General features: G+C 35.8%; 1 protein-coding gene across 4 annotated transcripts in view; it reads left to right on the top strand.

Annotated features, from left to right (window-relative positions):
- Positions 1-27,311, top strand: part of MPDZ (multiple PDZ domain crumbs cell polarity complex component) — a 168,859-nt gene that overhangs the window by 93,660 nt on the left and 47,888 nt on the right. For all 4 annotated transcript variants that reach the window (XM_023508124.1, XM_023508119.1, XM_023508115.1 and 1 more), the window contains exons 23-25: positions 4,219-4,417; positions 18,802-18,906; positions 22,907-22,999. In XM_023508124.1, the coding sequence (XP_023363892.1) occupies positions 4,219-4,417; positions 18,802-18,906; positions 22,907-22,999 (397 nt within the window). The remainder of the gene's footprint in view (positions 1-4,218; positions 4,418-18,801; positions 18,907-22,906; positions 23,000-27,311) is intronic.

Genomic DNA, 27,311 nt, shown 5'->3' on the forward strand with positions numbered 1-27,311 from the left:
TGTAGATGAGAAAATAGATGTTAGAAATGTTCCTATCATTTTTTATGGGTTTTCTATGTGCTGACTATTTTTCTGAAATGGTTAACAGGTTTGTTTACTTCAGACTAGCATAAATCCTTCATTCTCTTAATTATTTCAAAGTATTCACAAGCCTCATTTATATTCAAGTAAAAGATATACGAATTGTTTGTGTTTGAAACAGCAAATCAGAAAAGGAATTCTTAGGAAATGAAAAGTCAGCAATTTGGAATTCTAAATTCTTTGGAAAAGTAAATTATTAGTTTCTTTGAATGTTACCAGTTATGCATAAGTCATTTTTATTTAATTTCTTTCATTCACTGAAATAAAGACGGACAGGTGTGCCACCACCAAATTGTAAATGTGAATTATTCAATAGTTTTTCCAGGTGGCAGGATTTTTGTGTCCACCCATGAAGTGTTTCAGCTGGTTAATAATCACAACATTCTCTGAATTGAGCAAAGAAAACTTCCTATGGAAACAAAATCCTAATTATAATAGCTAAAACTGTTTTTGGAAAGAGCGCAGTTATTCTTTGCTTGACTTAAGCAGCCACGTGCTGTGTGATACTGAAAAACAGGGTAATAAATCAGAAGATCTGAATCCCAAGTTGGTTGCTTTGAATCCCCAAATATAGACCAAGGCTGTCTGGTTGCCTCAAATTCAGAAATTCTGTTCCTACTATGGAGTAACCAATCAATACCCTTTACATTGATACCTTATCAGTCTCATTTCCTTGTTAATTTGAGACCTGGCAGAGGAATTCAGCAGTGCTTATTCTGTGAGTGGGGTTCCAGCCTTTGTCTCCAGGATTTTGTTTCATTTGATGGTGGGCCGGGTAGTACCAATAGCAGTTAAATAGAGAATTATAGCAGAGTATTTCTACTTTATTATAATATTATATATATTACATTTAATAGGATGCTATAAAATTTGAACTCCAGAACTTTCTAATAACATTAATTATAAGACAGATATTACAGATATCTAAGCCATGTTAGAAATGCAGTGTTTCAGAAAGCATGTTACTCAGAATACTATTTCTATAGGGTGTGAATTGGAGTTATAAATGAATTCCAAGTATAAAATTTAGGATATTATAAATTTAAGATGACAGGTTCCTGTTTATATTACTTCCCATGATCTTTGATACCCCAGTGTGCACTGTAGACCTCTGAGAAGAGGTTATTGAATGCTGTAGTTCTCACGTTTAATTAGCCATTAAACCCATTTTTTTTGATAACTCATAAGACAGAGATTTTGCAAAACCTATTTGAGAAGCCCTATTCTAATGTATTTATTTACTAAATTACCAAACATTTATCGCTTTTGATATTCTAGACTCTATGCATAGACATCATAATATAATCACTTTTCTCAAGGAACATGAGTTTAAGAGATGAAGCTAGTCAATATTTAAAATCCTAAAGGTATTAAAATATCACACATGGACTAATAGACACTCATTTAGAGAACATTGAAGGCTTAATAGAGGGATAGGTTATCTCTGCTGAGTGTGCAAGCATTTAGAAGTTAGAGAGCAGCAGATGTGTGATTCAGGTCTTGAATAAGGAGGTTACGTAGTTGAGGAATTGGGAAAAGCTGGAAGCTGCTAGTACTGATGCACAGATCTATTAGGTGTGTATGAAGTTAACAGTTGGAGCTAAATGAATGGCAGATGGAAAGCTTTATCCATGTTGCAGAGTGTACTGGATGGGTTTGTATGCAGGATACAGGACTCCTGTTGCAGTCCTCTCCTGCCTTAAATTCCTGCAGGCAGTTAGTGCTAAGGGCAGAAGAGTGACGGGGTCAGATCTGTGTTTTCAGAAGGTTGTTTTATCATGGGTTGTTGGTGAGTTAGATTTGGCATTAGAAATTAGCAGTTATGAAGTTCTTGTGATAGCCATAGTGTAAGTCCATCTGATTTTACAATCTGACCAGTGGGATTGCTCACCTATTTTTAGATAATGGAGAGAATAGGGAAGTTTATCAACTCTTCATTTCATCTATTGAGAAGATTTATATAAATTCTCTTATTCTGTTATGTCAAGATACATTGATTTTTGTGCTGTGGTAAATATATATAACATCACATTGACCATTTAAACCATTTTTATCTGTACCTTTCTCTGACAGTAAGTAAATTTACATTGCTGATCAACTGTCATCACTACTGATGTCCAAAATTTCTTCATCTTCTTCAAGTGAAACTCTGTGTCTATTAGACAATAGCTCCCTGTTCTTACATACACCAGCTTGCCCCTGACCACCACCATTCTGTTTTCTGTTTCTATGAATGTGACTAATCTAGGTCCTTGATGTAAAGTGGAATCGTACGGTATCTGTCTTTTGTGACTGGCTTATTTGAGTTAGCATGATGTCTTCAAGCTTTATTCATATTGTAGAGTGTGTCAGAATTTCCTTCCTTTTTAAGGTTGAATAACATTCCATTTTATGTGTATATTATGACATTTTGTTTATCTTTTCACCTTTTGACAGACACTTGGGTTGCTTTCACCCTAGCCTTTAAACTTGATATTAAACATGTAGTATAGTAATTAAACTTTTAGAAAAAGCAGTGAAAGGTAGGCATGCCCTTCCTTGTTATCATATGTAGAAATTCATTTAAACCTCAACAACTTTATTTTAAAATTAAAGTACGAAATAGCCCTTTCATTTGTTTAGTGAGAGGAAAACATTTATATGTGCGAAATCATAGCACCATTAGTTTATCACTAAAATTGTAATATCAAATTATAAGTTACTGTTAGTTTTACTTTCCTGCTTCATCTTCATTATTTGAATTAATTTATACACCCAAAATATTTATAGGGCTTTGGCCCTGGCTATTTGATTTTCTGAGACCCAGTAAGGTTCTTCTAGCATTTTGGAGTTCAGATTTACAGCATGGCAACGTGAGGATGTTTCTCTGTTACGTCATTCGACAGGAAATATTCAATTTTCTGATTACTATAGCACTTAGAATAATTAAATGGAAAGGAATCATGAAAAATCTTGTAAAACATTAAATTAATTCAGTTAAAGCATTTGGTTAAGTTTTAAAGTAGGAAGATGTTGCCTTTACAACTGAAGTGAGAAAACGTGTGATACATAGTATTTTAGGAAATCTAAACAGAGGCTGACTTTGCACTTGTAGAGAAGTAAGTCTGTCAGTGAGCTCATTTTCCAGGATGTGTACTCTCCCCTCAATCAGCTCTATAACCTGGTTTGTAGTTTTAGCTTTTTAGATAATACGTTTCTTTCTGTGGTGATTACCAAAAGAAATTATTAGGAAATGACAAGTTTCTGTCAAAGCTGTCATCATATATTCATTTTCATCATAAATCATCTGATTGGTATTTCTTTTAATTTTACTCAATTTATGGTGGTAACGTTATATACAGATATGCATGCATATGTCCACATGCAGAGTGACCTTTCACAATATCTAATCTTGGTATCTTGATTTTTGATAAGTCTGTGGCCATTGGCTAATTATGTTGTGTTAGGTCTTGAAGCAAGGAAGAATAGAGGGAGGGAGGAAGGAAAGAAGGAAGGAAGGAAGAGAAGGACAGAGAGGGAGAGTGAAAAGAAAAAAGAGGAAAGAAAGAAATAAAGAGAAAAAGAAAGAAACAGAAAGAGAAAGAAAAGAAGGAGGGAGGAAGAAGAAGAAAGAGATTATCTTCACTGATTACATACAGAGGCATAGATGGAATCAGGAATTTCTTTGAAAGTTCTCAGCCCTTGAGAAGTAGAGTCAAGACGCAGACCTCAGTTTTTCTCCAGTTGTCACATACACAATACATCTGGTACTTAAGAATTGATATTCCATTTATAGTGCTGTTTTTATTTTACATATATAAAAGATTAACTGCTTTATAAAATTAATTTGATACTGGTACAGAAAGGGGGCAACACATTAAATGGTGGAAATGCATTCATTCCACAGTGTAGAACTGTTTCATCTCTAATATATTCAACAGGGAGTATTTTTATCTATATACAATTTCACAAACATTTTTAAATTGACTTAAAACATTTTTGTTAGAAATACTTTTTCCTTTCTTTTCTGTCTTTTCTTGACTAAAAATGCTTTTCCTATCCTTTCCTCTATAAATCCACAGGAACTATTGAATTAAAATTAAGATAAATTTGAAAATTCTGTCTGTGATATGTATTTGCATTCCTCTTTTCTCATAGGGATGACAGTTAGTGCTAATAAAGATAGCTTGGGGATGATTGTTCGAAGCATTATTCACGGTGGTGCTATTAGTCGAGATGGCCGGATTGCCGTTGGGGACTGCATTTTGTCCATTAATGAAGAATCTACCATCAGTTTAACCAATGCCCAGGCGCGAGCAATGTTGAGAAGACATTCACTCATTGGGCCTGACATAAAGTAAGTAGCATTTGGATCCCAGTTTGGCTTGATAAATTCAGGAATTTCAATTAATTAATCAGCACATTTTTCCAGTATATACTTCTGTTTGACATATAAAAGTTTTCACATTTATTTAACATCAATCACTCACCAGATTGGCTAGTTTTGAATAGTTCTTGAGTGTAAATATGGTCTCTTTAAGATTATAACAATGTTGAAATTCTGATTGTTTCATGTTTTTATTTTTATTTGCCTATTTTTTGCATAAAATGTATTTTTTTTTACTTAGGTATTTATTTTACATTATTTTTAGTTATAATTTTTTAAGTGACAGGTAAACATATATTATATACAGGGTGGCAAATATAAAATAGTTGTTTGTAAATTGCACATGAACTTTATGGCCACCCTGTATTTATTGTGTATAGCATGATGTTTTGAAATATATATGCATGGTAGAATGGCTAAATCTAGCTAATTAACACATCATTATCTCATACAGTTACCACTTCATTTGGTGCTGAGAAAGTTTAAAATCTACTCTTAACATTTTCTCAATAATACAATATATTAACTATAGTCATCATTTTGTGCAATAGAGATCTTGAACATATTTCTCTTAACTGAAGCATCCTTTGACCAGCATCTCCCCTACTTCCCCCTAATCATACTCACTTTGCATGATCCTGATCACGATCATGATATGTGTCAAGTCTAGTCTTCCTCACTTTCATGTTTCTATGTGAATGAATATCACTGTTTCCAAACTCAGATTATCTTTTTTTTTGGGGGGGGTAGGGGAACACAGTCTCACACTCTCACCCTGGGTAGAGTGCCATGGCATCATTATAGACCAGAGCAACCTCAAACTTTTGAGCTCAAGTGATTCTCTTGCCTCAGCCTCCATCTCTCGAGTAGCTGAGACTGCAGGCACCTGCTACAATGCCTGGCTAATCTTTCTGTTTTTAGTAGAGATGGGGTCTCACTCTTCCTCAGGCTGGTCTTGAACTTCTGAGCTCTAGCAGTCCACCTACATCTGCTGCCAGAGTGCTAGTATTACAGGTGTGGCCTAGATTATCTTTTTTTACTTAAAAAAAAGATTTTTTTTTTATTCACCAAAGAAGTAGTTTCCCAGCTCTCATTTAAAACTATTTTGTAGCCAAAAGCACTGAAATGTGGGGATTGAAGATGGTTTATATAGCACTTAGAAATTGCAGTGAGTCTTTTTTTTTGACCTTGTTCTGAATCACATCACTGTTATTTTTAAAAATTATTTTAGATTAATATGACAGCACAAATGAGTAGGTTACATTGTTTGTGTTTGTCAGGTAAAATTCAAGTTATAGTTGAGCCCTTCATCCAGGGGGTGTGCTGTGTACCCTAATATTGTGCCCATTAGGTGAGAGCTTACCCACCCCTCTCCCTCCTCATCTCACCCTTTTTCCTCATCTCCCCTTCTACTTGAATTTAATTGTGTTTTCCTCTGCTGTGGGCTTGTGGTTATTTATCTATAGATTTCATGTTAGTATTGAGTACATTTGATAACTTGCTTTTCCATTCTTGTGATACTTTACTGAGAATAATGTGCTTCGACTCCATCCAGTTTAATACAAAAGATGTAAAGTTTCCATTTTTTTATGGCTGAATAGTACTCTAGTACATCTACATACCACAGTTTATTAATCCATTCATGAATTGATGGGTTGATTGAATCTCTTGGTGACATGGAATCATGAATTGAGCTGCAGTGAACATGTAATGCAATGTCCTGATGGTAAAATGATTTTTTTCCCTCCTGGGTAGATACCTGTTAATGGGATTGCAGGACTACTTTGAGCTCAATAAGGATTCTCTATACTTGTTCCCATAGAGGCTGTATTAGTTTGCAGTCCCGCAAGTATAAAAGTGTTCCCTTCTCTCCATATCCATGCCAGCATCTGCAGATTTGTGACTTTTTGATACGGGCTATTCTCACTTTTTGATATGGAATATTCTCACTGAGGTTACGTGATATCTCAGGGTGGTTTTGATTTGCATTTCTCTGATGTTTAGGGATAATGAGCATTTTTCAGAAACACATTCTGAAAAATGTGTTTTCTGAAAAAATTGTTTATTGGACATTTGCCTTCAGAAAAGGTTCATTTGGGTCTCTTGCCCACTTATAAATGTTGTTGTTTGCGCTTTTCTTGTTGATTAATTTGAGTTCTCTGTAGATGCTGGTTATCAGTTCTTTGTCAGATTCATAGCATGCAGAGATCTTCTCCCATTCTGAAGGTTGTATGCTTTAGTTGTTATACCCTTACCTGTATAGAAGCTTTTTAGCTTGATCATATCACATTCATTTATTTAGTGTTGCTGCATTTGCCAAGGGGGACTTCTTTATAAAATCTTTTCCCAGGCCAGTATTGTTAAGAGCTTTTCCAGTACTTCGTTCTAGGATTTTTATTGTTTCGTGTACTAAATTTAAATCTTTTTTCCAGCGAGACTTAATTTTTGTGAGTGGTAACAGGTGCAGGTCCAATTTCAGTCTTCTACATGTGGCTAACTAGTTCTTCCAGCACCATTTATTAAATAGGGACTGTTAGTGTTTTTAACTTTATTTCTCCAGTGATATCTACAACAGTCCTGGATGTGAAGTTTGAAATGGCAGAGCAGGAAAGTTCACACTTAGAATCTTAGAAAGAAGCTTGGTTTGACCTTAGTATAAGAAATTGTACAGTACCTAATTGCCCATTTTGAATCCTGGAACCATGCCATTTCTTTGTAGGTTAGGGATAAGAAAGACCAAATAGAGCAGTGCTTATCTCACCCATAACTTCCCCTGTCTTGAACCTATCTCATAACCTGAGGGGATGCACCCATATGTTGGTATAGTCTGATTACAGTTATGTCAGTTATTTTGTTGGCCAGTATTTAACATTTCCCATAATCCCATAATGTACTAAATGTATGACATATATTTGTTTTGGTTTTTAAGTCGCTAAACATTCCTTGAGCCAACATAAAATCACTTCATGACTTTCTTGCCACACTTCATCAATATGGCTTTTTCTTCTAGCATTAATCATTGAATATTTGCATTTAATGTATGAGGAGATAAGAGTTAAAATAAGAGCTTAAGGAAAGATTATTTACCTTAAATTGATGTAATGATTATTAGTTTAGTAGACTGCTTTGTGTCAACGTTATTTTACTGACTGCATTTTGTATTACTGGTTCTTTTGCGAAGTATATATTACTAGAACTTAGGTAACAAAAGTTATATTTACAATCTTTTTTTTTTATTCTGCTATCAATAAAAACCAGAAGAGTAGATTTTGCTGTGTTATATAAAATATTATAAATATTTTTAGGCAGAATTTTCACTAATAGGGTTTCATATTTTTGTATGCCTTTGACTTTTATATTTGAGGAGATAATCAGATCATGTTGCTCCTCCTTAATTGTCTTATAATAATTCAAGTACAAGTGAACATTATTAAAGATAATCGGTCTCTCTGTCATGAAGAAAGAGAAACTGTGTATTCCTCACCATTTGCGGCCGGTGTTCTTTACTTTTGCTTAAAAGATGAATGATATTGATCCACATGGAGCTTCTGTATTTGTTCCAAGGGTTTAAGTTTACATAGATTAGATGTAGTATAAAATAGTCTACTAATTAGATTAGATGTAGTATAAAATGCAGATGGCCTAGTAAGTAATCTTTACTGTGTCATGATGTATGTATTCTGCTCTGCGTACTGATACAGGTCTCCTGCCAAGTATTTGACACTCCGAGCACCAGAATTGGTGCTTGGTGTTAACCTTACCCATTAGTTCCCATGTACTTGAGAAATTCAAAAGTGGCCCCCAAATAAGGCTGTTGTGACAACAACTCGGCTTAAATCATGTGTCTAACTAACTCTAGAGAAGTTTTTTTATTTTTAATTTTTAATTTTTTAGGATTCATTTGAGGGCATAAAGATTATGTTACACTGATTGCAGTTGTTAGGTAAACTTCCTCTTGTAGTTGTGTCCTGCATCAAAGAGGTGTGCCATACACTGTGACCCCTCATGCCCTTCTCTCCTCCCTTCTACCCAGTCCATCATTCCCCTACCCCCCACCTGCATTCACATCAGAATTGAGCACATTTTATTCTTGCTTCTCCATTTTTGTGATGCTTTACTAAGAAGAATATGTTCTACCTCCATCCAGGTTAATACAAAAGATGTAAAGTCTCCATCTTTTTTAGTGGCTGAATAGTATTCCATGGTGTACATATACCACAGCTTGTCAATCCATTCCTGGGTTGGTGAGCATTTAGGTTGTTTCCATGTTTCTGTGATTCTAAATTTAGTTGCAATAAACAGTTTACTGCAATGTACTTATAATAAAAGGATTTTTTTTTTTATTCTGGGTAGATGCCTAGTAAGGGATTTTAGGATTAAATGGGAGGTCTAATTTTAGTTCTTTGAGAATTCTCTATATTTCCTTCCAAAAAAGTTGCATTAGTTTGAAGTCTCACCAGTAATGTAAATGTGTTCTCTCCACATTCATGCCATCAACTGCAGCTTTGAAACTTTGCGATGTGGGCTATTCTCACTTAGGTGAGGTGATATCCCAGGGTGGTTTTGATTTGCATTTTTCTGATGATCAGGGACAATGAGCATTTATTCAAATGTTTCTTAGCCATTTGTCTATCTTTGTCAGAGATGGTTTTGTTCATATCTCTTGCCCAAAGGTAGATAGGATTGTTTATTCTCTTTCTGTTGGTTAATTTCAGTTCTCTGTAGAATCTAGTTATCAGCCCTTTGTCAGATTGATACCCTGCAAGTATCTTTTCCCATTCTGAAGGTTGTCTTTTGCTTTACTTGTTGTGTCCTTAGCTGTGCAGAAACTTTTCAGCTTAATTAAGTCCCGTTTCTTTTTTTTTTAATTTTTCTTTCTTTCTTTCTTTTTTCTTTCTTTTTTTTTTTTTTGTTAAATCATAGCTATGTACATTACTGTAATCATGGGGTATGATGTACTAGTTTTACACACAATCTGAAATGCTTTTATCAAACTGGTCAATATTTCTTAATTTTTGGTGTTGGGATGGCTGCTGAAGTCTTTGTCATAAAATCTTTCCCCAGTCCTTCATCATCAAGAGTTATACCCACACTTTCATCTAAGATTTTTATCATTTTCTACCTTAGGTTTAAGTCTCTTATCCATCTTGAGTCAATTTCTGTAAAAAGGATGAAAGGTGTGGGTCGAGTTTCAGTCTTTTACATGTGGTTATCCAATTCTCCCAGCACCATTTGTTGAATAGGGATTCTTTTTCCCCACTGTATGATTTTGTTTGGTTTATCAAAAATCAGATGGCAAGTAGAGACTGGTTTCATCTCTTATTTTTCTATTCTGTTTCATATGTCTATGTCTCCATTTTTGTGCCAATACCATGCTGTTTTGATTACTGTGGACTTGTAATATAGCCTGAAGTCTGGTAGGGTAATGCCTCTGACTTTGTTTTTATTACTAAGAATAGCCTTAGCTATGTGGGTTTTTTTCCTGATTCCATACAAAAATGAAGTACTATTTTTTCCAGTTCTTCAAAATATGATGTTCATATTTTGATGGGGATTGCATTGAATCTGTAGATTGCTTTGGGTAGAATAGAAATTTTGATAATGTTGACTCTTCCCAGCCAAGAGTGTGGTTATGTTCTTCCATTTGTTAGTGTCTTCAGCCATTTTTTTCTTAGGGTTTCATAATTCTTTTTGAAAAGATCTTTTACCTCTTTTGTTAGGTTTATTCCTAAGTATTTCATTTTCTTTCAAGCTACTGTGAAGGGAATCATGTCCTTGATTTCCTTCTCAACTTGGCGGTTATTGGCATATACAAGGGCTACCAATTCATGGACATTGATTTTATAACCTGAGACATTGCTGTTTTACCTGATGACTTCCAGGAGTTTTGTGGTTGAGTCTCTGCAGTTTTCTAAGTCTAAGATCATATCATCAGCAAAGAGTGAGAGTTTGACCTCCTCTGCCACCATTTGGATGACCTTTGTATCCTTCTCTTGCCTGATTGCATTGGCTAGAACTTCCAGAACTATGTTGAATAATAATGGCAATGGTAGACATCTTTGTCTGGTTCCAGTTCTAAGTGGAAAAGCTTTCAGTTTTACACCATTCTGTATGATGTTAGCTGTGGGTTTGTCATCGATGGCTTCGATCAGCTTAAGAAATGTACCACCTGTTTTCTTAAGTGTTCTTGTTAGAAAGGGATGCTGAATTTTGTCTAATGCTTTTTTCTGCATTTATTTAAAGGATCATATGGTCTTTGTTTTTGCTTCTGTTGACATGTATTACATTTATGGATTTGTGTATATTTAACCAACTTTGCATTCCTTGTATGAAGCCTATTTGATTGAGAGGTATAATTTTTTTAATAAGTAGTTTCAATCTATTAGCTATGATTTTGTTGAGTATTTTTGTATCAGTATTCATTAGTGAAATTGATCTGTAATTCTCCTTTTTAGTTAGGGCTCTTCTTGGTTTAGGAATCAAGGTGATGTTTGCTTCATAGAACATATTGAGGAAGATTCCTTCCTTCTCAGTGTTTTGGAATAGGTTCTATAGTATACGTACAGGGTCATCTTTAAAGATGAGATAGAATTCTGATGTAAAGCCATCTTGTCCTAGGCATTTTTTTTGTTTGAAGCCTTTTTATTGTTTCTTCAATCTCAGTGCTTGATGTTCGCCTGTTCAAGAGATCTATTTCTTCTTGGTTAAGTCTAGGAAGATGGGGTGATTCCAGGTGTTGGTCCATTGCCTCCACATTGTCAAATTTCTGGGCATAAAGTTTTTTGGTAGTAATCAGAAATAATCTCATATCTCTGTGGTATCATTTGTAGTTATTTCCCTTTTTCATTTTTGATTGAGGTTATTAAAGATTTTACTTTTCTATTTCTCATTATTCTAGCCAATGGTTTATCAATTTTATTTATCTTTTCAAAGAGCCAACTACTTCTATTTCATTAATTTTTCTGAATGATTCTTTTATTTTCAACTTCATTTATTTCTGATTTAATTTTTGGTTATTTCTTTTATTCTGCTAGGTATAGGATTGGATTGCTCTTTCCTTCCTATTTCTTTTAAGATGATTAATTAGGTTATTGATGTACTCTCTCTTTTTATTTTATTTTTTTCAGATGTAGACATCTAATGTTATAAATTTCCCTGCTTTTGTAGTGTCCCACAGGTTTTGGTAGCTTGGTGTCTTCATTCTTGTTATTCTTAAAGAAGTTAATGTTTTCCTTTTTTATGTCTTCTTTGACCCAACTGTCATTCAGCATAAGGTTGTTTAATTTCCATGCCTTTGTGTGAGGAGGACAATTCTTGGTTTTGTTTGAGCTGAGTTCCATCATTATTGCCCTGTGGTCTGAGAAGATATAAGGTTCAATCAAAATATTTTGATTTTGCTGAAGTTTAATTTGTGTCCTAGGATGTTATCTATTTTGGAAAATGTTCCATGGGCTGATGAGAAAATATTCTTTAGCTTTGGATGAAATGTTATATATATGTCTATCAAGCACATGTGTTCTAGGGACACATTTCCCTTGTAACTTTGTTTAGTTTCTGTTTAGAGGATCTGTCCAGCTCTGTTAAGAGGAGTATTAAAGTCTCCTGCTATTATGGTATTATGGGATATCATACTGCTAAGACTAATTAAGGTCTGTTTCAAGAATCTGGAAGCATTTAAGTTGGGTGTTAAATACTTAGAATTGGAACATTTTTTTTGTATCATTCCCTTGACCAATATGAAGGGTCCATCTTTGTCTTTTTTGACTTCAGTTGCTTTAAATCCACTTGTATCTGAAAATAAGTTTGCAAACCCTCTTTTATTCTGATTTCCATTTGCCTGAATAATTATCTTCTACCCCTTAATCCTGACTAGCGGGCAGGGGGAGAAACTACACCCAGAGAGAGGAAAAAAAAAGCTGTCTAGAGAGCTAGCTTCATAATTAATTTCTTCAGGTTCTCATACACATCTTCAGGCACCATAGACATCTGTCTCTCTCCTGAGTTTTACTTTGTCCTTCAAGGTTAGGTGTGTTTCCTACAGACAGAAATGGATGGTTTTTGTTTTTTTATCCAGTCATCCAGCCTGTGCCTCTTCAGGGGGAATTCAGGTTATTGACATTTATTGAGAAAATTGATAAGTGTGGTGGAAATCTATTCATCTTATTTTGTGAAAGTCCATTGCTTAGTTTTATCTTTTGCATCATTGTGGAAGCCAGGTTTTGTCCTTTATTTTCTAGGAGTTTACTTTGCTAGTGGTCCATTGTGATGGTCAGGGTATAGAATAGGTCTAAGTATTTCCTGTAGAGCTGTTCTCCTTGTGGCAAACTTCCTCAATGTTTGCATATCAGTAAAAGATTTGATATCTCTGTCAATTTTAAAGCTTGGCTTAACAGGATGTAGAATTCTGGGCTAAAAATTGTTTTGTTTATGTAGATTAAAGGTAGATGACCATTGTCTTCAGGCTTAAAAGTTTCATTTGAGAAGTCTGCAGTCACCCTGATGAATTTGTAACTGTAGTTCAATTGGTGCTTATTCCTGGCAGCTTACAGAATTTTCTTTTTTCTTGATTTCTGGACAAGTTCATGAGAATGTGTCTTACAGAAGATCTATTTGAGTGGAGACGACCTGGGGTCTGATATCCCTCTGAAAGGCTGTATCAGAATCTTTGGTGATATTTGGGAAATTTTTATTTATGATATCCTCTAGTAGGGCTTCCATTCCTCTGGGGCATTCTTCTTCTCCTTCTGGTATACCTATAACTCATATGTTGAATGCTTCATGAAGTCTCATAATTCTGCTTTCTCTCTCTTTATTTCTGTCTCTTTAACTGCCTGAGTTAACGCAAGAGCTTTATCCTCTGAGATTCTTTCGTCTGCACGGTCTAATCTACTATTGATACTTTCTACTGCATCTTTAAGGTCCCTGACTACTCAAGTTCCTTAAGCTGTGTTATATCCTTCTATGGTCTTAAGATTGTTCTCTGATTTGATTCTGTTTTTTGATTTCTTTTTGGTTAATTTATACTTTCTCGGCAATTTCCTTCATTGTTTTTACTATCCATATAATAAATTCCTCTTCTGCTATTTATAGCATTTCTTTATAGGTGGAGTCACCTGCAGTAGCTACCTCATGATCCCTTGGTGGGGGTGGTGGTTGCTGTTTGTTTTCTCATGTTGCCAGGATTTTTCTGCTGTTTTTTTCCTCATGATTGTTTTCTTTTTGTCTGTATCTTTGCCCTACTTTTTCCTTTCCCTTCCTCTTGCTCTATAAGTTACTGTGCTCTGACATAAGTTGTTGAAGTGTCATTTTGCTGAAGGTCTAAAAGGATGAGCAAGAAGGGATAAAAGGTAAAAATAAAAAGAGAGAAAGGAAAGAGGGTGAATAAAAGGGAAGACTGACAAAAAGAAGAGCAGACAGGGGTAATAGTGGTTCACAGTAGGGTACTTTGACCCATACCCACAAATTCTAACCTTTGAGGGGGGCTGAGTTGGGTGGGTCCCTTGATGTCTACAGCTCTTTGCCAGCCTGAGCAGACATAGGTCCCACCCCCCACCAAATAGAGAATAAAAACAAAAATACTATAAATCAAACCAAAACAAAAACCTAAGAGATAAAATTGTGGGAGAAAGCAAATAACAGAGGCAGAAATACTAGCTAAAATGAAGCCTTTATTAAAGAAGGCAACGATGGAAAAATTATATTTACATGAGAAAAACTAAAAAAAAAAAAGAAAAAGAGAAATCTAGGGGGGGAAAGCCGATAAAATTATTTGTAAAGAAAAGGTTAAAAAAAAGAAGAAAAACAACTATATTGCCTGGGTATGAGTAATCTTCTGTGATATGCAATTCTAATCACAATGCTGATATAGATGTATAAGATGGAGACTGGAAGCCTCTGCTGACTTCTTTACCCTCAAACCCCTCAGGGTTGTGAGCCTGAATCTCTCCTTAGCCTGCTTAATAGACACGCCGTGACCTTTCCAAACCATGTCCCTTGCCTGGGCAGTGGCTTTCCCAGGAAAGTATGTGTCGTTTGGATCTCTCCAGAAGTAGCTGCCTGTTCATCAAGTGTTCCAGACCCTGCCTTGCTTTAGGACACTGAGGGCAGAGGCTGCAAGGCAGCTCTCCCACAATGGCTGTAGCCAGACTAAGGCTGAACAATGAAAGCTCCATTCTGCCCTGGTGGCTCAGTCCTGGCTTCTGGGCACTGTTCAAAGTAACTTGCTCACTCCTCCAAGGTTTCACAAAGTAACTCAATCAAGTACCCAAGTGCCCCCTCCTAAAAAAACAAACAAACAAACAAAAACATGGAGTGGCCTTTCTGACTGCAAACTCATGCCACTGCTATAGCACTGTCAGGCCGCCGCCTGGGCCGCTGGCTTCTGACCAATCGCAAACACTTACTTCTTCTTCACTACTTTTATCCTCCTCTTGGGATCCTGAAGTCTCCTGCTGCCTCCCTGTGCCCCCAAAGGGATATTTCTTGGTAGAGCTCAGAAGCCAGAGGTGCCTGAAGTCTTCTCTCTCCAATCTCACCATGCCCAGTTACAAAGGAGCTGTCTCTAGTCTGCCATCTTGCTCCACCCTCCTCTAGAAAAGTTTTGAGATAGATTTTCAAGCTCATAAAGTCTTTTTTCCCCTTTACTTATTTTTTTTTCTCTGTGTGGGTTTCTCCCCCTGCCTGCTAATTCAGCCAAATTTACTCAGGCAGCAGCTTTATGATGACCATAAAAGCTGTCTAGGGGGCTAGTTTCATAAGTAATTTCTTCAGGTTCTCATTCTTGTAAATGTACTATAGAATCTTACATTTAAAAGAAAAGTAAAAAGTCCTTCAACCTTTCCTCCTTCAGAAATTAGTCACCTCATCAATCAGTCCCTTTCTCATAGCCATGAAAACACACATACAAACAAAGACACGTACACACATACTCTCCCTCAACGACACTCACTGATTTCTTCTCAAATGTTCTACTAATATTTGATTCAGATAATTATAGCTTGACTCATTAAGGAAAAGATAGAAACTATGGTTTTAACCATCCATACATAGTTCTTTTTTAGAAAAAAAAATGTATTGCGTGACAAAACTCCAGTTGATATTGACGAGTGCTAAGCATCATATTCTGTACATTTTGTATGAGGTATTTTGGCTCTGTTCCCTTCCTGTCACTTGACTTTCATGAAATGAAAGAGGTACTTTGAAAGCTATGTGAATAATCCTCCCAGAATGGAAGTCCAGCTTTCTGTTATTCTGAATGGAACCATACGGCCCTTGGCCCATCAAGCTTTGTGCATATTACCTGGATCTAGGCTCCATACACATCCGTCTCTTTCCTTATTTCTTGTATGAACCTAGCTTAATATGAGTGGTGGTGGAGAGGTGTATTATTGGGACTTAAAAAAGGCTCCTAATCAGTTATTAGTTTTAGGGAAAGCAATACGTATTGAGACGATGCAGCATTGCTTATTGGGACAAAGCACCAATTTCTGTTTTGCTGTTTCCAATAGACATCTAGGAACTTATATGTGTCTGTGTGTTCACGCATGCCTGGGTAGATAATTAGAGTCTTAAGAGTTCAAGAACAGCCACTTTAAGTTCCAGGTTTCATTATTTTCTATGGAAAACCAGATGTGAAGCCTCACCAGAATGCATTCTGTTTCACTTCTCACTCCACCTTGCCAGGAGCTCTTATATTTCTGTAATAATAGCTAGGGTTTTACGCTTAGCAGCAGCTGCTTATAACATCTGCCAGATAATTACCAAGCTGAATCAGAATTCACCTGCCTTAACCTAAAGTGTGGGATGAATTCCTGATCAAGGAATAAAAGATTGATTGCAGTTACATTTTTCCATGCTTGTTAATAATCACTGCTATAGACATCAGTAAAGAGCAGATGCTTTTCTGAGGGAGGTGTAGATGTGAGGGAGGTGGAAAGGGGAAAAAAAAAACACCCAGGAGCACCCACTTTTAACTACATATGTATGCATCTCACATTCAGCACAAGACACTGACATTTGTTAACACCATTGTAAAAAGATGCCGCAGCGTATGCTTCACATTCTAGATTTTCCGCAGCACCTGCTGATGATCGAGCCCCCTTTTATGTGTGAGTATCGGTGATTCAAAAGCTCATTATGGCTGTGTGTTACAACTTGCCTCTGAAAAACATTTTGTGCTTTTGTAATGTCCCAAAGCAGGGATAGATCCAGATATAGATTCAGTGTATACATTTTGGCTTGTTTTCTTCATTTATATAAGAACATAAATTCCAACAGAGCTATGAGATCGTTACATTTTCACATCACACTGATGATTGTGAACTCATTTGAAAATCCTATTTTCCAATTACTGAGCCTTCAAGCTCTTTGGAAGGGAATGATCCTATCTGCACAGGCAGGCTCCGTCTCTGCATCAATAGCCATATCATATGTCAGCATCACGAATGGTATTCTCTTTTCATCTACTCTGGGTAACCACAGGTTAGTTTACGTTTAAGAATTTTTAATACCACTCTCAAATAAACTACAGGGTGTCTGTGTAGTTTGTAATGCAGCTTTGGGATTTGGGGTTGGCAGGTGTAGGTTGTGTATGATTGTGCGACCAGACGTGTGTTAGAATTGCTCTGCCTTGGTGTAGCTGTGTCGTGGGATGCTTGTTCTGGTGACTTCACTGTCTATATTGGGCTAAATATTTTGAAAACTGCCTTGTTTGCTCTTTATCGCTGCTACCAAAAGTATCAGGAAAATATTTGTATAACACTCCTCACTCTCTACCTTTTGGTAAAAGAAAAAACAGCGTGGGGTCAATAGAGAGGAAAACTCATTTTAAACGTTCTTTGTCATAGAAACATCTTTACTTTTGCAAACTAATTTTAAAATTAAATACTTTGTAATGATTATTATTTTTGCTTTGTGACCTATCTTTCTCCCATCACCTTTAACTGGCTTTTTAAAGTTAAGATTCTATTTACATGAGTTTTGATGAATTTTCAGAAATAACACCAGGTTTTTTTGAGCAGTCATTTAAGATTTTATGTTTTCTATTTATCTTTTTTTTTTGTACTATAAAATAGAACTGTATTTTCTGACTTAAAACCTAATTGACCTCACACTCTGGTGAAGTGAAAGAGTGAATACTTTCTGTGTAATAACCAATGTATCTGAAATTAGATGTCCTCCTCAATAAACTATATCATTGGTAAAATTTTTTGAATAGAATATATAAAACAGTCATTTTATCCTTGCCATCCAATGCTGAGGTGTTATATACTTGTCGTCTTCACAGAAAATTATGGACAAATGGTTTAATAGTCTTTGAGATCTCTATATTGTGCATTTTGACATGCTTTTTTTAGTTATACAGACTTGGTGCATTGTCTTTTGATAAAATCTTTCTCTTATCTCTGTTCTTCAATACGAGGATGCTGGAACTACTTACTTAAAAAGGTATCAACTATGTAAATAGCCTTGCAGGACAGCACTAAACTTTCAAATTGAATTTAAATTTTTAAATGTCAGTTTCTGATCGTTACAACAGCAATCAGCATCTAGCATGCATCTTCCTCATAACAGACATTTCATCAGGATTTGTTTACTTAGTAAATGGCCATTCAGGTGTAAACAGATGGCTTTTCTTTGAAATCAAGTAAAATTTTTTTTTTTTTATTAAATCATTACTGTGTACATTAATGCAGTCATGGGGTACAATGTGCTGGTTTTACATACAATTTGAAATATTTTCATCAAACTGGTTAACATAGCCTTCATGGCCAAGTAAATTTGTAAGAAATTGCTACAGATTAATAAGAGTTTTCCATAAACTTAAGTGGTAACTTCATACTTCAGACTTAAGAGTTCATAACTTACCAGAGCTAATATTGTTTTGATGATGCTTGTTAATGTCTATGATTAATTATATATAATGGAAAATGTAAGGTAATTAGTGATACTTAGTTTTTTAATGGAGTATACCTAATTTATTTCTTCTAGGGAACTTAAATTTTTTTGGACAAAATTAATGTTATTGCTGACTATGATTATTCTAGGGATTTATAGGTATTCTTAATTTCAAATATTGTACTTTCACTTGGGCATACTTCCTCCCCCCCATATGATTATTGGTAAACACATAGTTATTGGAAGCATTTAAAAATTAAATTTTGGTTGTTATCCTTGCCTATGTATTATCTTATCATTTTGAAGTTTGGATTCTCTGCTGAGTATGCTGATTAAAAGAGATGTATGAAAAAATAGAGATAAAGGGAAAATACAGTTTCTTTTTTTATATTTTGAAAGCTTTTCTAATAGGCCAAACTTAGTTTATTTTAGCTTTCATGGATTATGCTTTATTCTAGAATTACCTATGTGCCTGCCGAACACTTAGAAGAGTTCAAAATAAGCTTGGACCAACAGTCTGGAGGAATAATGGCACTGGACATTTTCTCTTCATACGCTGGCAGGTAAGTGAAACATTATGTCATCTGCAGTGAATGAAAGAAACAGCAGCAAGTTTTAAAGAGAAATTTTGAATCCAGGGTGAGAGAGGATTAGAACAAAGAAGAAGTCTGCGTTCCTTTCTCTTTTCTAAGATTTTAAAAAATATTCCTACTTTCTCCCAATTAGTTATTATGTAATATGGAAATGTTCAGTAATGTATAAATATTCAAATCAAGGAATTAAAAATCGGTTCTTTAATGCTGCCATCCAGTACAGCACTTTTAACATGTTATATTTTGATCATTCACATCAGATATGAATATGGTTTTATTTTCTTAGAACGTGCAAAATTTGTACGGTTTTGTATAAGATTATTTTCTCTTTATAAATAGAGTAGAACCATGTAAGTTGATACCCAAGGCCCTGTAACAAATTGGTTTCCATCTGGAGATGATCCACATAAGGAACTAGGCCTGCTGTACTGATACGTACGTGTGGTGCAGTCTGGTCGTTTGGAGGGAGGTGGTCAACTATGGAGATTCTACTGCGTTATCAGACATTATTTATTCCTTCATTCACATACATTCAAGTCCAGAATCATTTTCAATAGTTATTTTTTGCTCTTATGGAGAATTTTGGTGATGGCATTTATGCATGTTAGAAACTAGTGTTTGGCTTTTTAAAGCCTGTTTACAATGTCCTAAGAGCCTTTAAATAATAAAGGGAAAGTTTTTAACTTTCCCCTTAGGAAAGATAGGAAAGGACTTTAATGTTGCTGCTGACTAAGTTCAGAATAGGGAAAGAATAACGTCTATTTCATTTTCCATGAAGAATATGCCATTTTGTGCTTTCAGTTTTTGGCCCGTTTTTTTTTTTTTTTTTCCTTGCACTGGTAACTGAGAAACAAATTTCTCTTTAAACATATGGTGTAGCAGAAATGGCTTTGCAATCATTCTGAGGTCTTCTTAGAAGAGTTCCACTATTTCTTTGAGGATGTCAGAACACGCCTGTGCTCAGCAACCTGCCTAAATTCAGCACAGTATTGCATCACTGTTTCCTCTGCACAGTACACAGAAAGTGTGAGAGAAGGGAAGGATACATTAGGTGTTTAATAAAGGGAAGGAATGTCTTGGTTCTTGAGGGCCTTGTGAATTTTATGGGAAAAGGAATACAATCATCCTTCAGTATCTACAGGGGATTGGTTTCAGGACTCCTGAGGATACCAGTCTACAGGTGCTCAAGTAAGTCTCTTATATAAAATGGGATAGTATTTGCATATAACCTATATACAGCCTTCCATATACTTTCAATCATCTTTAGATTACTTATAATGCCTAATATAATTTAAAGCCTATGAAAATAGTTGTTATACTGTATTATTTAGGGAATAATGACAAGAAAAAAAATTGTACTTATCAGTACAAAAGAAACCATCCAGTTTTTTTCCAAAATATTTTTGATGTACAGTTGGCAGTTGCAGAACCCATGGATAGGAGTTGATGGGTGCAGCTGAATTCCCTTCACACAGTACAAAGCTCAGCCACACTCTACCCCAGGATTTCCATCTCAGAGTTAATGGCTGGTGTCAATTCTAGTGCTTCTTATCGAAATGATAAAAGTAATCATTTCATTGTCCCTTTGAAACATTGTTTCAAATGACTTAAAGAATATACTGGGTAATAGTTTAGTCCCATCAAGTTCTAGAGTTTTAAACTACATAAAAAGTTACTAGAAATAAAGCCATTTCCAGCATTGTATCTCTATCCTTAGAATAGAGAGATTGGGCAGGGTTGTAAGATACCCTGACTGGCTGTGTTACTGCAGAGAAACGATATTTGCTACTGATACCCAACATACTTAAAACAAAACCAAGTCTCTGCATTTGACAGGAGAAGAATCTGCAGCAGAGAGAGGTTAAGTACTTTGCCCAAGTCCCATAGCTAATACATGTCAGGGCCAAGTATAACATATGAGCTGTCAGACTTCATGTTCTTAGCCACTGGATCCAAAGAAAGAATTGCACAAGTCTGTAAAACACGTGCCATGTATAGCATAGAGCTTAAGAGCTCAGATTTTGTGGTATGATGGCCTCGGTTCAAATCTCACCTGGGCTACATTGTTGTGTGTCTTTGTGCAGGTTATTTCACCTGGACCTATATACAGAAATAACTTATTTTAGTTGATTGACATTTTATTGACATTCAGCAGTATTAACAGGGCAAAGATGTCTCTCTTCTTTTTGTAAGCTGAGTGAGTATAGAGGGACATGACACTTGAGTCCCCCGAAACCACACTCTGACATGGGTCACTAGGGGCACAGTTAGAGGAGGGAGCATGCTTGGGTCAGCGAAGAGAATCAAGCTTATGGAATCATTTGCAGAGATTGGGGTTCTTATGTGAAACAATTCAGTATATTTATCTTCTTTTAGCTAAAAAGGCAGAAGCCTGATGCCGTATGGCTATGAATGTTTCCGAGGAGCTCCTATGGCTTAGGCTTTAGGGCTAAGAACCTCTCCTCATCCCGTGGGCATTTTAGGGCTCTTTCTGAGTTCTCATTCAGGTCTGGCTGTCTCACCTGCCTTTTTTTCTGTCCTGTTCTCTCCAGTTGTATTCCTGTCAGGGTAGGCCTACTTTGTACTCCTCTGCCTTGTGTCCTCTGGGTAACTTCACCTGGACTGTCTGTTTCTCAGTCAGCTCTTTGACATTGTTTCTTGGTAGGGCAGAACTGGGAAGAGATCTCCATCAGATGTAGACTACAGAAAGCCTCATTTGGAGCCTTATTCTTCAGTTTTCATAGAATGGGAATTCAAACACAAAACCAGTGGTGGGCCCTATTACTGGTAGATTTCATTCTAATGGTTTAAAAATAAATTTATTACTGTGGTCAAAGAAAGAATGAGACAGACATTCAAGGAAAGCCTAGACAGTTGCTTGCCAGAAACATCGTGAAGTACATGTAAGCAGGGGGAATTGCGGGATTAGAAGACTTCTGATCTCAAAGATTATATAATTTAAGGTAGTTCAGTATTACTCTCAGTGGAGAATGGCCATAATTTGAATACCTATGTTTTTAGATTTTTTGGTTTCTATAAAAATCAACTGAAAACATGTATTGAATTAGAATTTTTATAGTCTTCTCTACTTTAAAAGTAATATGTGGACATGTTTATTTTAAAAATCTAATTTTTACCGATGGCATGAGGATATACCATCATCAGTTTATTCTCTATTGTTCTTACAATGCCATTTATAGATACAGAGTATGTCATTAGCAAAACAGAATTCTTTTGGATAGTAGTTGTTATTATACAGTTTATTTACGTTTAGTCAGCAGATTGGACACAGTGTGTTACATGCTTGGCATTTGGCAAACTCTGAATTACTGTGGAAATTGGAAAGTAACCTTGAACACAGCTGCATGGTAAACTGCTGCCTGTAAGAAATATTCTGTGTCTGGGCCCTTTGGATGGGCTGAAGCTGGACCATAAGCATTTGCACATTGTTTTCCAAAAGTTAAGGGGAAAGTGTGCGTCCATCATTAGGAAGCAGAGATGCTAAATTTCTGTCATCCTTGGTGAGACATTCCTTCAGGTCAGGGGTCCAGGCTGAGCACGCTGGTCACCCACATGGCGCCTCTAGCAGATTCTTTCACATGGTAGGAGTGTAATTAATACTTGTAGGGGAGTTTTTCTTTAGAATTTTGGTATTTATCCCTTTCTTCCAACTCCTTTGTTCTGTTCTCCCATGTTTCATCAGGAAAGAAAACAAACTAGACGAGACTTTTGAGTTCAGTTATTTAGCCAGACGAAGTTATGGTAGATTGATCCTAATGGAATTTTGCTTTTTTAGGTTTTCCTTTTCCTTGTTGTAAAAATGTTACGTACATACGCTCCAGGTATGGTGAAAATAGAAAGCTGTTCTGCAGTTTTCGCTAAACCAGCAATAAAGTACATGTGTATATAAGAAAACCTTGCATGATTTCACTGGGATTTCGGAGTACTTATTGTGTAACTCTTTAACCAGAGACATTCCAGAACTACCAGAGCGAGAAGAAGGAGAGGGAGAAGAAAGTGAACTTCAGAATGCAGCATACAGCAACTGGAATCAGCCCAGGCGGTAAGGACGATTTCTGTCCTCTGCGCACTCAATGGATATGTAGTGTTTAAAGATAGGACAGTTTACTTCAGACTGGATTACAACTTGGGCAAGTCATGTTCCATTTCTAACCCTCCCTTTCTTCATCTATACACTGGAGAAAATAATGTGCATCACACCGGTTAAAACTAACACATATGTGAGGATCTGGCACACACTAGGGACTAAATGAAGTCACCTAGAAAAATTATGTGTAGGGGGTTGGGATAGATAGTACATTCTATAAAACTGGATTCTAGGTATACCCCCAAATGTTCATTTAAGTTTTATCTAGAATTTGTAGAAACTAGATGTTCAAGCATCTATTTGAAATGTGTGTGAGAAAGTAAACAGCCTTGTTTTCACACAGGCTGAGTGTATCCTAATCCATGTTCTGTCTAGCACCAGTCTCATATGTAATAGAAAAGGTGATTTTTCTAAATATACTCAGCTATATCATTGTACATTACTAAGACATACTGGGATGTTCATGCCACGTCACCTTCACTTTAGTAAGAATTTATTGAGTCTTGATTGTGGAACCAGACTTGAAGCCAGTGATTGTGTGAATAGCAGGGAAATAAATATAAAACGTGAATCCTGCCTTCAGGGAAGTTCTGATGTACTTGGCTGGGCAAGGCAGAGAGATAACATGAGCAATAGAAGATTGAACAATACAAGGTGTTTTGAATTAAGTGTAAAACGTTAACTGATCATCATTGGACATCCCCTCCAAACAGATCTAAAAGTAACCATCTCCGTGGTGCCTTGGGCTTAGTAAGCACTGGTGTTTGTTATATAGTGAGTAAATAAAATGTTCAGGAAAAGAATTTCTGCTATTCAGAGATAGAATACAGTTTGGTGATTTTTTTTTTCCCTGTTCAAGCATGAACTTGAGTCTGCAGCCATCACATTTAAATATTTTCAAAATACAGACAATATCATTTTATGTTGCCTTCAAAGAAACAATAAGCATGTCTAGCCATCTAAAATCAATTTTTATTTGAATTTCTTCAAATTCTATCGGTGGCAGAAATTGTAGCGTGTTAAGTATCTTATTTATCTGTGGATGGAGGTAGAAATAAGTGAAATGACCTTTTATAGCAGATGGTCAGAGTGATAAATTTGAATTTTGTTTGAAGATAATTATCACAGGAAAACAAAAGGTAGGTTGGTCCATTTTAATATCATTATGAGAAGAAAAGTTATTTCAGAAGGCACTATGCACAATAGTTGGGAGTCAGTAAGAGCCATGTTTGAATTCTAGCACTGATGTTTCCTAAGGCAAGTTTCTTAATCTCTGCTATATCTCAGCTGCTTCATCTACAAAATGGGGTTTTATTTTTTATTTATTTTTTTGTAAAACAAATATTTTATTTTTTTATTAAATCATAGCTGTGTACGTTAATGCAACCATGGGGTACAACGTACTGGTTTTACATACAATTTGAAATGCTTTCATCAAACTAGTCAACATAGCCTTCACGGCATTTTCTTAGTTATTGTGTTAAGTTGCTTATATTCTACACCTAGTAAATTTCACATGTACCCTTGTAAGATGCGCTATAGGTGCAGGCCCACCAATTACTCTTCCTCCACCTATCCTCTCCCCATGGGGTTTTAAATAAAACCTTTTTTTTTTTTTTTTTGCTGTTTTTGGCCGGGGCTGAGTTTGAACCCGCCACCTCTGGCATATGGGGCTGGTGCCCTACTCCTTTGAGCCACAGGTGCCACCCTTAATAAAAGCTTTTAATAATAGAACCTTTTAAATTGAGGAGAGAATTCATTGTGATAATGCATATCAAATCCTTAGCATAATGCCAGGCACATATGAGTACTCAGTCAGCGGTTGGTTTTCTATAATAATATAATATTGGTCACTAATAGCTAAGCAAAGAAAAAGCATCAAACACAGGAATTATGAAATTTTCTAGTGTGAAAGAACAACTCAACTTCTGGACTGGAAGATTTTTATTCTTTTCTTCTCAATTTTAACTTTCACATTAGCCTAAGATATGTCTAAAGTTGGTAATTACCTTGCATAGAGAAAATGTCTGGAGAGTACCAAGAAGGTACTCTATACTCACTAATGTAGTGCTTCAAACTACTTTAAGGGGTAAATTCATAGAACATTATGAGAAAGCTGACCAGAACCACCAGAGCTTTCAGTAAATGAGGAGTATTAGGAACATACTTCACAGCATTGGAAACGAGCCATTCATTTATGAAGTCAGCAAAAATTTACTTTGTGTGGAAACGGAGATTACATTTTAGTAAAATGTCATTTAAAAATGTAAAATCGGGTATATTACTTTTGCATGTGATTTTCGTTTACAGAATAGGTATCATACTACTGTATGTATTATTTCCAAGCTTGCTTTAAATTTTATGTTTTGTAAGTCTATCGTGTTTGATGCCTAAAGATCTAGTTAGATCTTGATTCAGTTGTATTGCATTTCAGTAAATGAATGTACCACAATTTGTACATTCTTACTTTAATATTGAGTAGGTAATAGTTACTAAATATAATTATCTAATAGAACCTCTATAAGTTGACCACCCAATATGTGGAAGTGGTCAGCATAAGGATCTATGCCTACTGTACTGATAGTTACATGTAGTGCATGTCCAGTCTATGAAAATTAGGTCAACATAAGGAGGTGGTCAGCTATGGAGGTCCTATTGTATATCTATTTCTTTACACTAATGCATAATAATTTATCTAGGGAACATATCTGGAAGTAGAATTTATAGCCCATAAATTTATATGTAGTTTTTACTTTTTTGGAAGTTGTTAAATTGCTTTTAAATTTTTACTTGCGAGTTTCTTTGTCTCCCTATTCTTAGTAGCTCATCATACGATCATTTTTTAAAGGGTTCTGGTTAGTCTAGTGAGTGGAAAATGCCTCCTTGTCTTATTAAATAAGTGTATGGTATATCAAGATTGATTGGATGAGGTACAAATTTGCTCATTTGTTACATGGATTGATTTCATATCTTGCTTTCATTACTGCAGTAATCATAATCTTCATCATACCAGTAGTAAAAGACTTACAGATTATTATATGTCAAAGATTTTGTTTCACAATTCAGACATATAATTAATTTAACCCTCACAGAAACTCTTGATGTAGAGACTCTAATGGGCTCCATTTCATAGCTGTGGAAAGTAAGACAGAGAGAGACCAAGTAAGATGCCCAGTGTCACATAATTATTAAGGAGCAGAGGAGCAGGACTTGAACCCAGGGACTCAGTTTACTGTTCATTCTGACCTCAGAGCTGTGTTTTACCTTTCCCTTTCTGAATTTCATCCTTTTAAAACTAGGTAATAATATCTTGAGAAAGACTACCATTTTTCTGTGTACCTAACTCCAACACCCTGAGCTCTGACGCATCTTAGCCAAACCTTTCATTGCAAATCACCTTATTCATATACCCCCACCTTTTCCCAAGATGTGAACTCTAAGTCCATTCAGAGCTCACATAGCTATCTGTAGTTATTATAAATGAGATTATAAATGAGTTCATGTATTGATTTTGTGGGTATTAGATGTACGTTCAAGGCAGAAGTAGCAAGTGCCAAAGCTCTAAGGCGGGAGCTTCCTAGATAAACCGGAAGGACAGGGAAGGAGATGGCTCTGGTGGCTGGAGAGGAGCGGGGAGAGTGCAGGGCCATGGGGGAGGAGGCTAGGAGGTAGTGAGAGTGGGCCTGTAGGACTTTGTCATCCACTGATCTTAATGCCCTTACTGTTAGTGAGCGGGTTTGCCTTGGCAAGAAAGGCTGGTACGGAGGCAAGTTTCTGACATCATGTGCTCAGGAGTGTTCTTTCTCTTGATTTAGTTGCTAAGCTTAGAAGCTACCATCTGTTCAGTGGTAGCTGAATTTCTTGATTACTTAATGCCTGCAATGTTACAGTTCCTGCAAAATGATATTTTTACATTGGTATGTTCCAGATCCTGGAATATGAGTCTAATATTTGCTTGTAACAAATCATCTTCAGAAATACATTAGTATTGATCATATCCTACAAAACACATATATGAAAAAGTAGTTAAAGCTACCTTATTTTAGTACTATTCAAGGCTTAATAAATTGAGCAAATAATATTTTTAAAGATTAACACATATAACAATTACTCTATTGTATAAAATAATAAACCATCTGAACCATTTTTCAGTATACAGTTCAGTAGCATTAAGTACATTTACATTGCTCTGCAACCATTACCACTGTCTACAGATGTTCCTCCTTCTTACAAAACTGAGGTTCTGTCCCCATTCTTAATAAAAGTC

Source organism: Otolemur garnettii, unplaced genomic scaffold, assembly GCF_000181295.1.
Source record: "Otolemur garnettii isolate 467f Iridium unplaced genomic scaffold, OtoGar3 scaffold00006, whole genome shotgun sequence".
Lineage (NCBI taxonomy): Eukaryota > Metazoa > Chordata > Mammalia > Primates > Galagidae > Otolemur > Otolemur garnettii.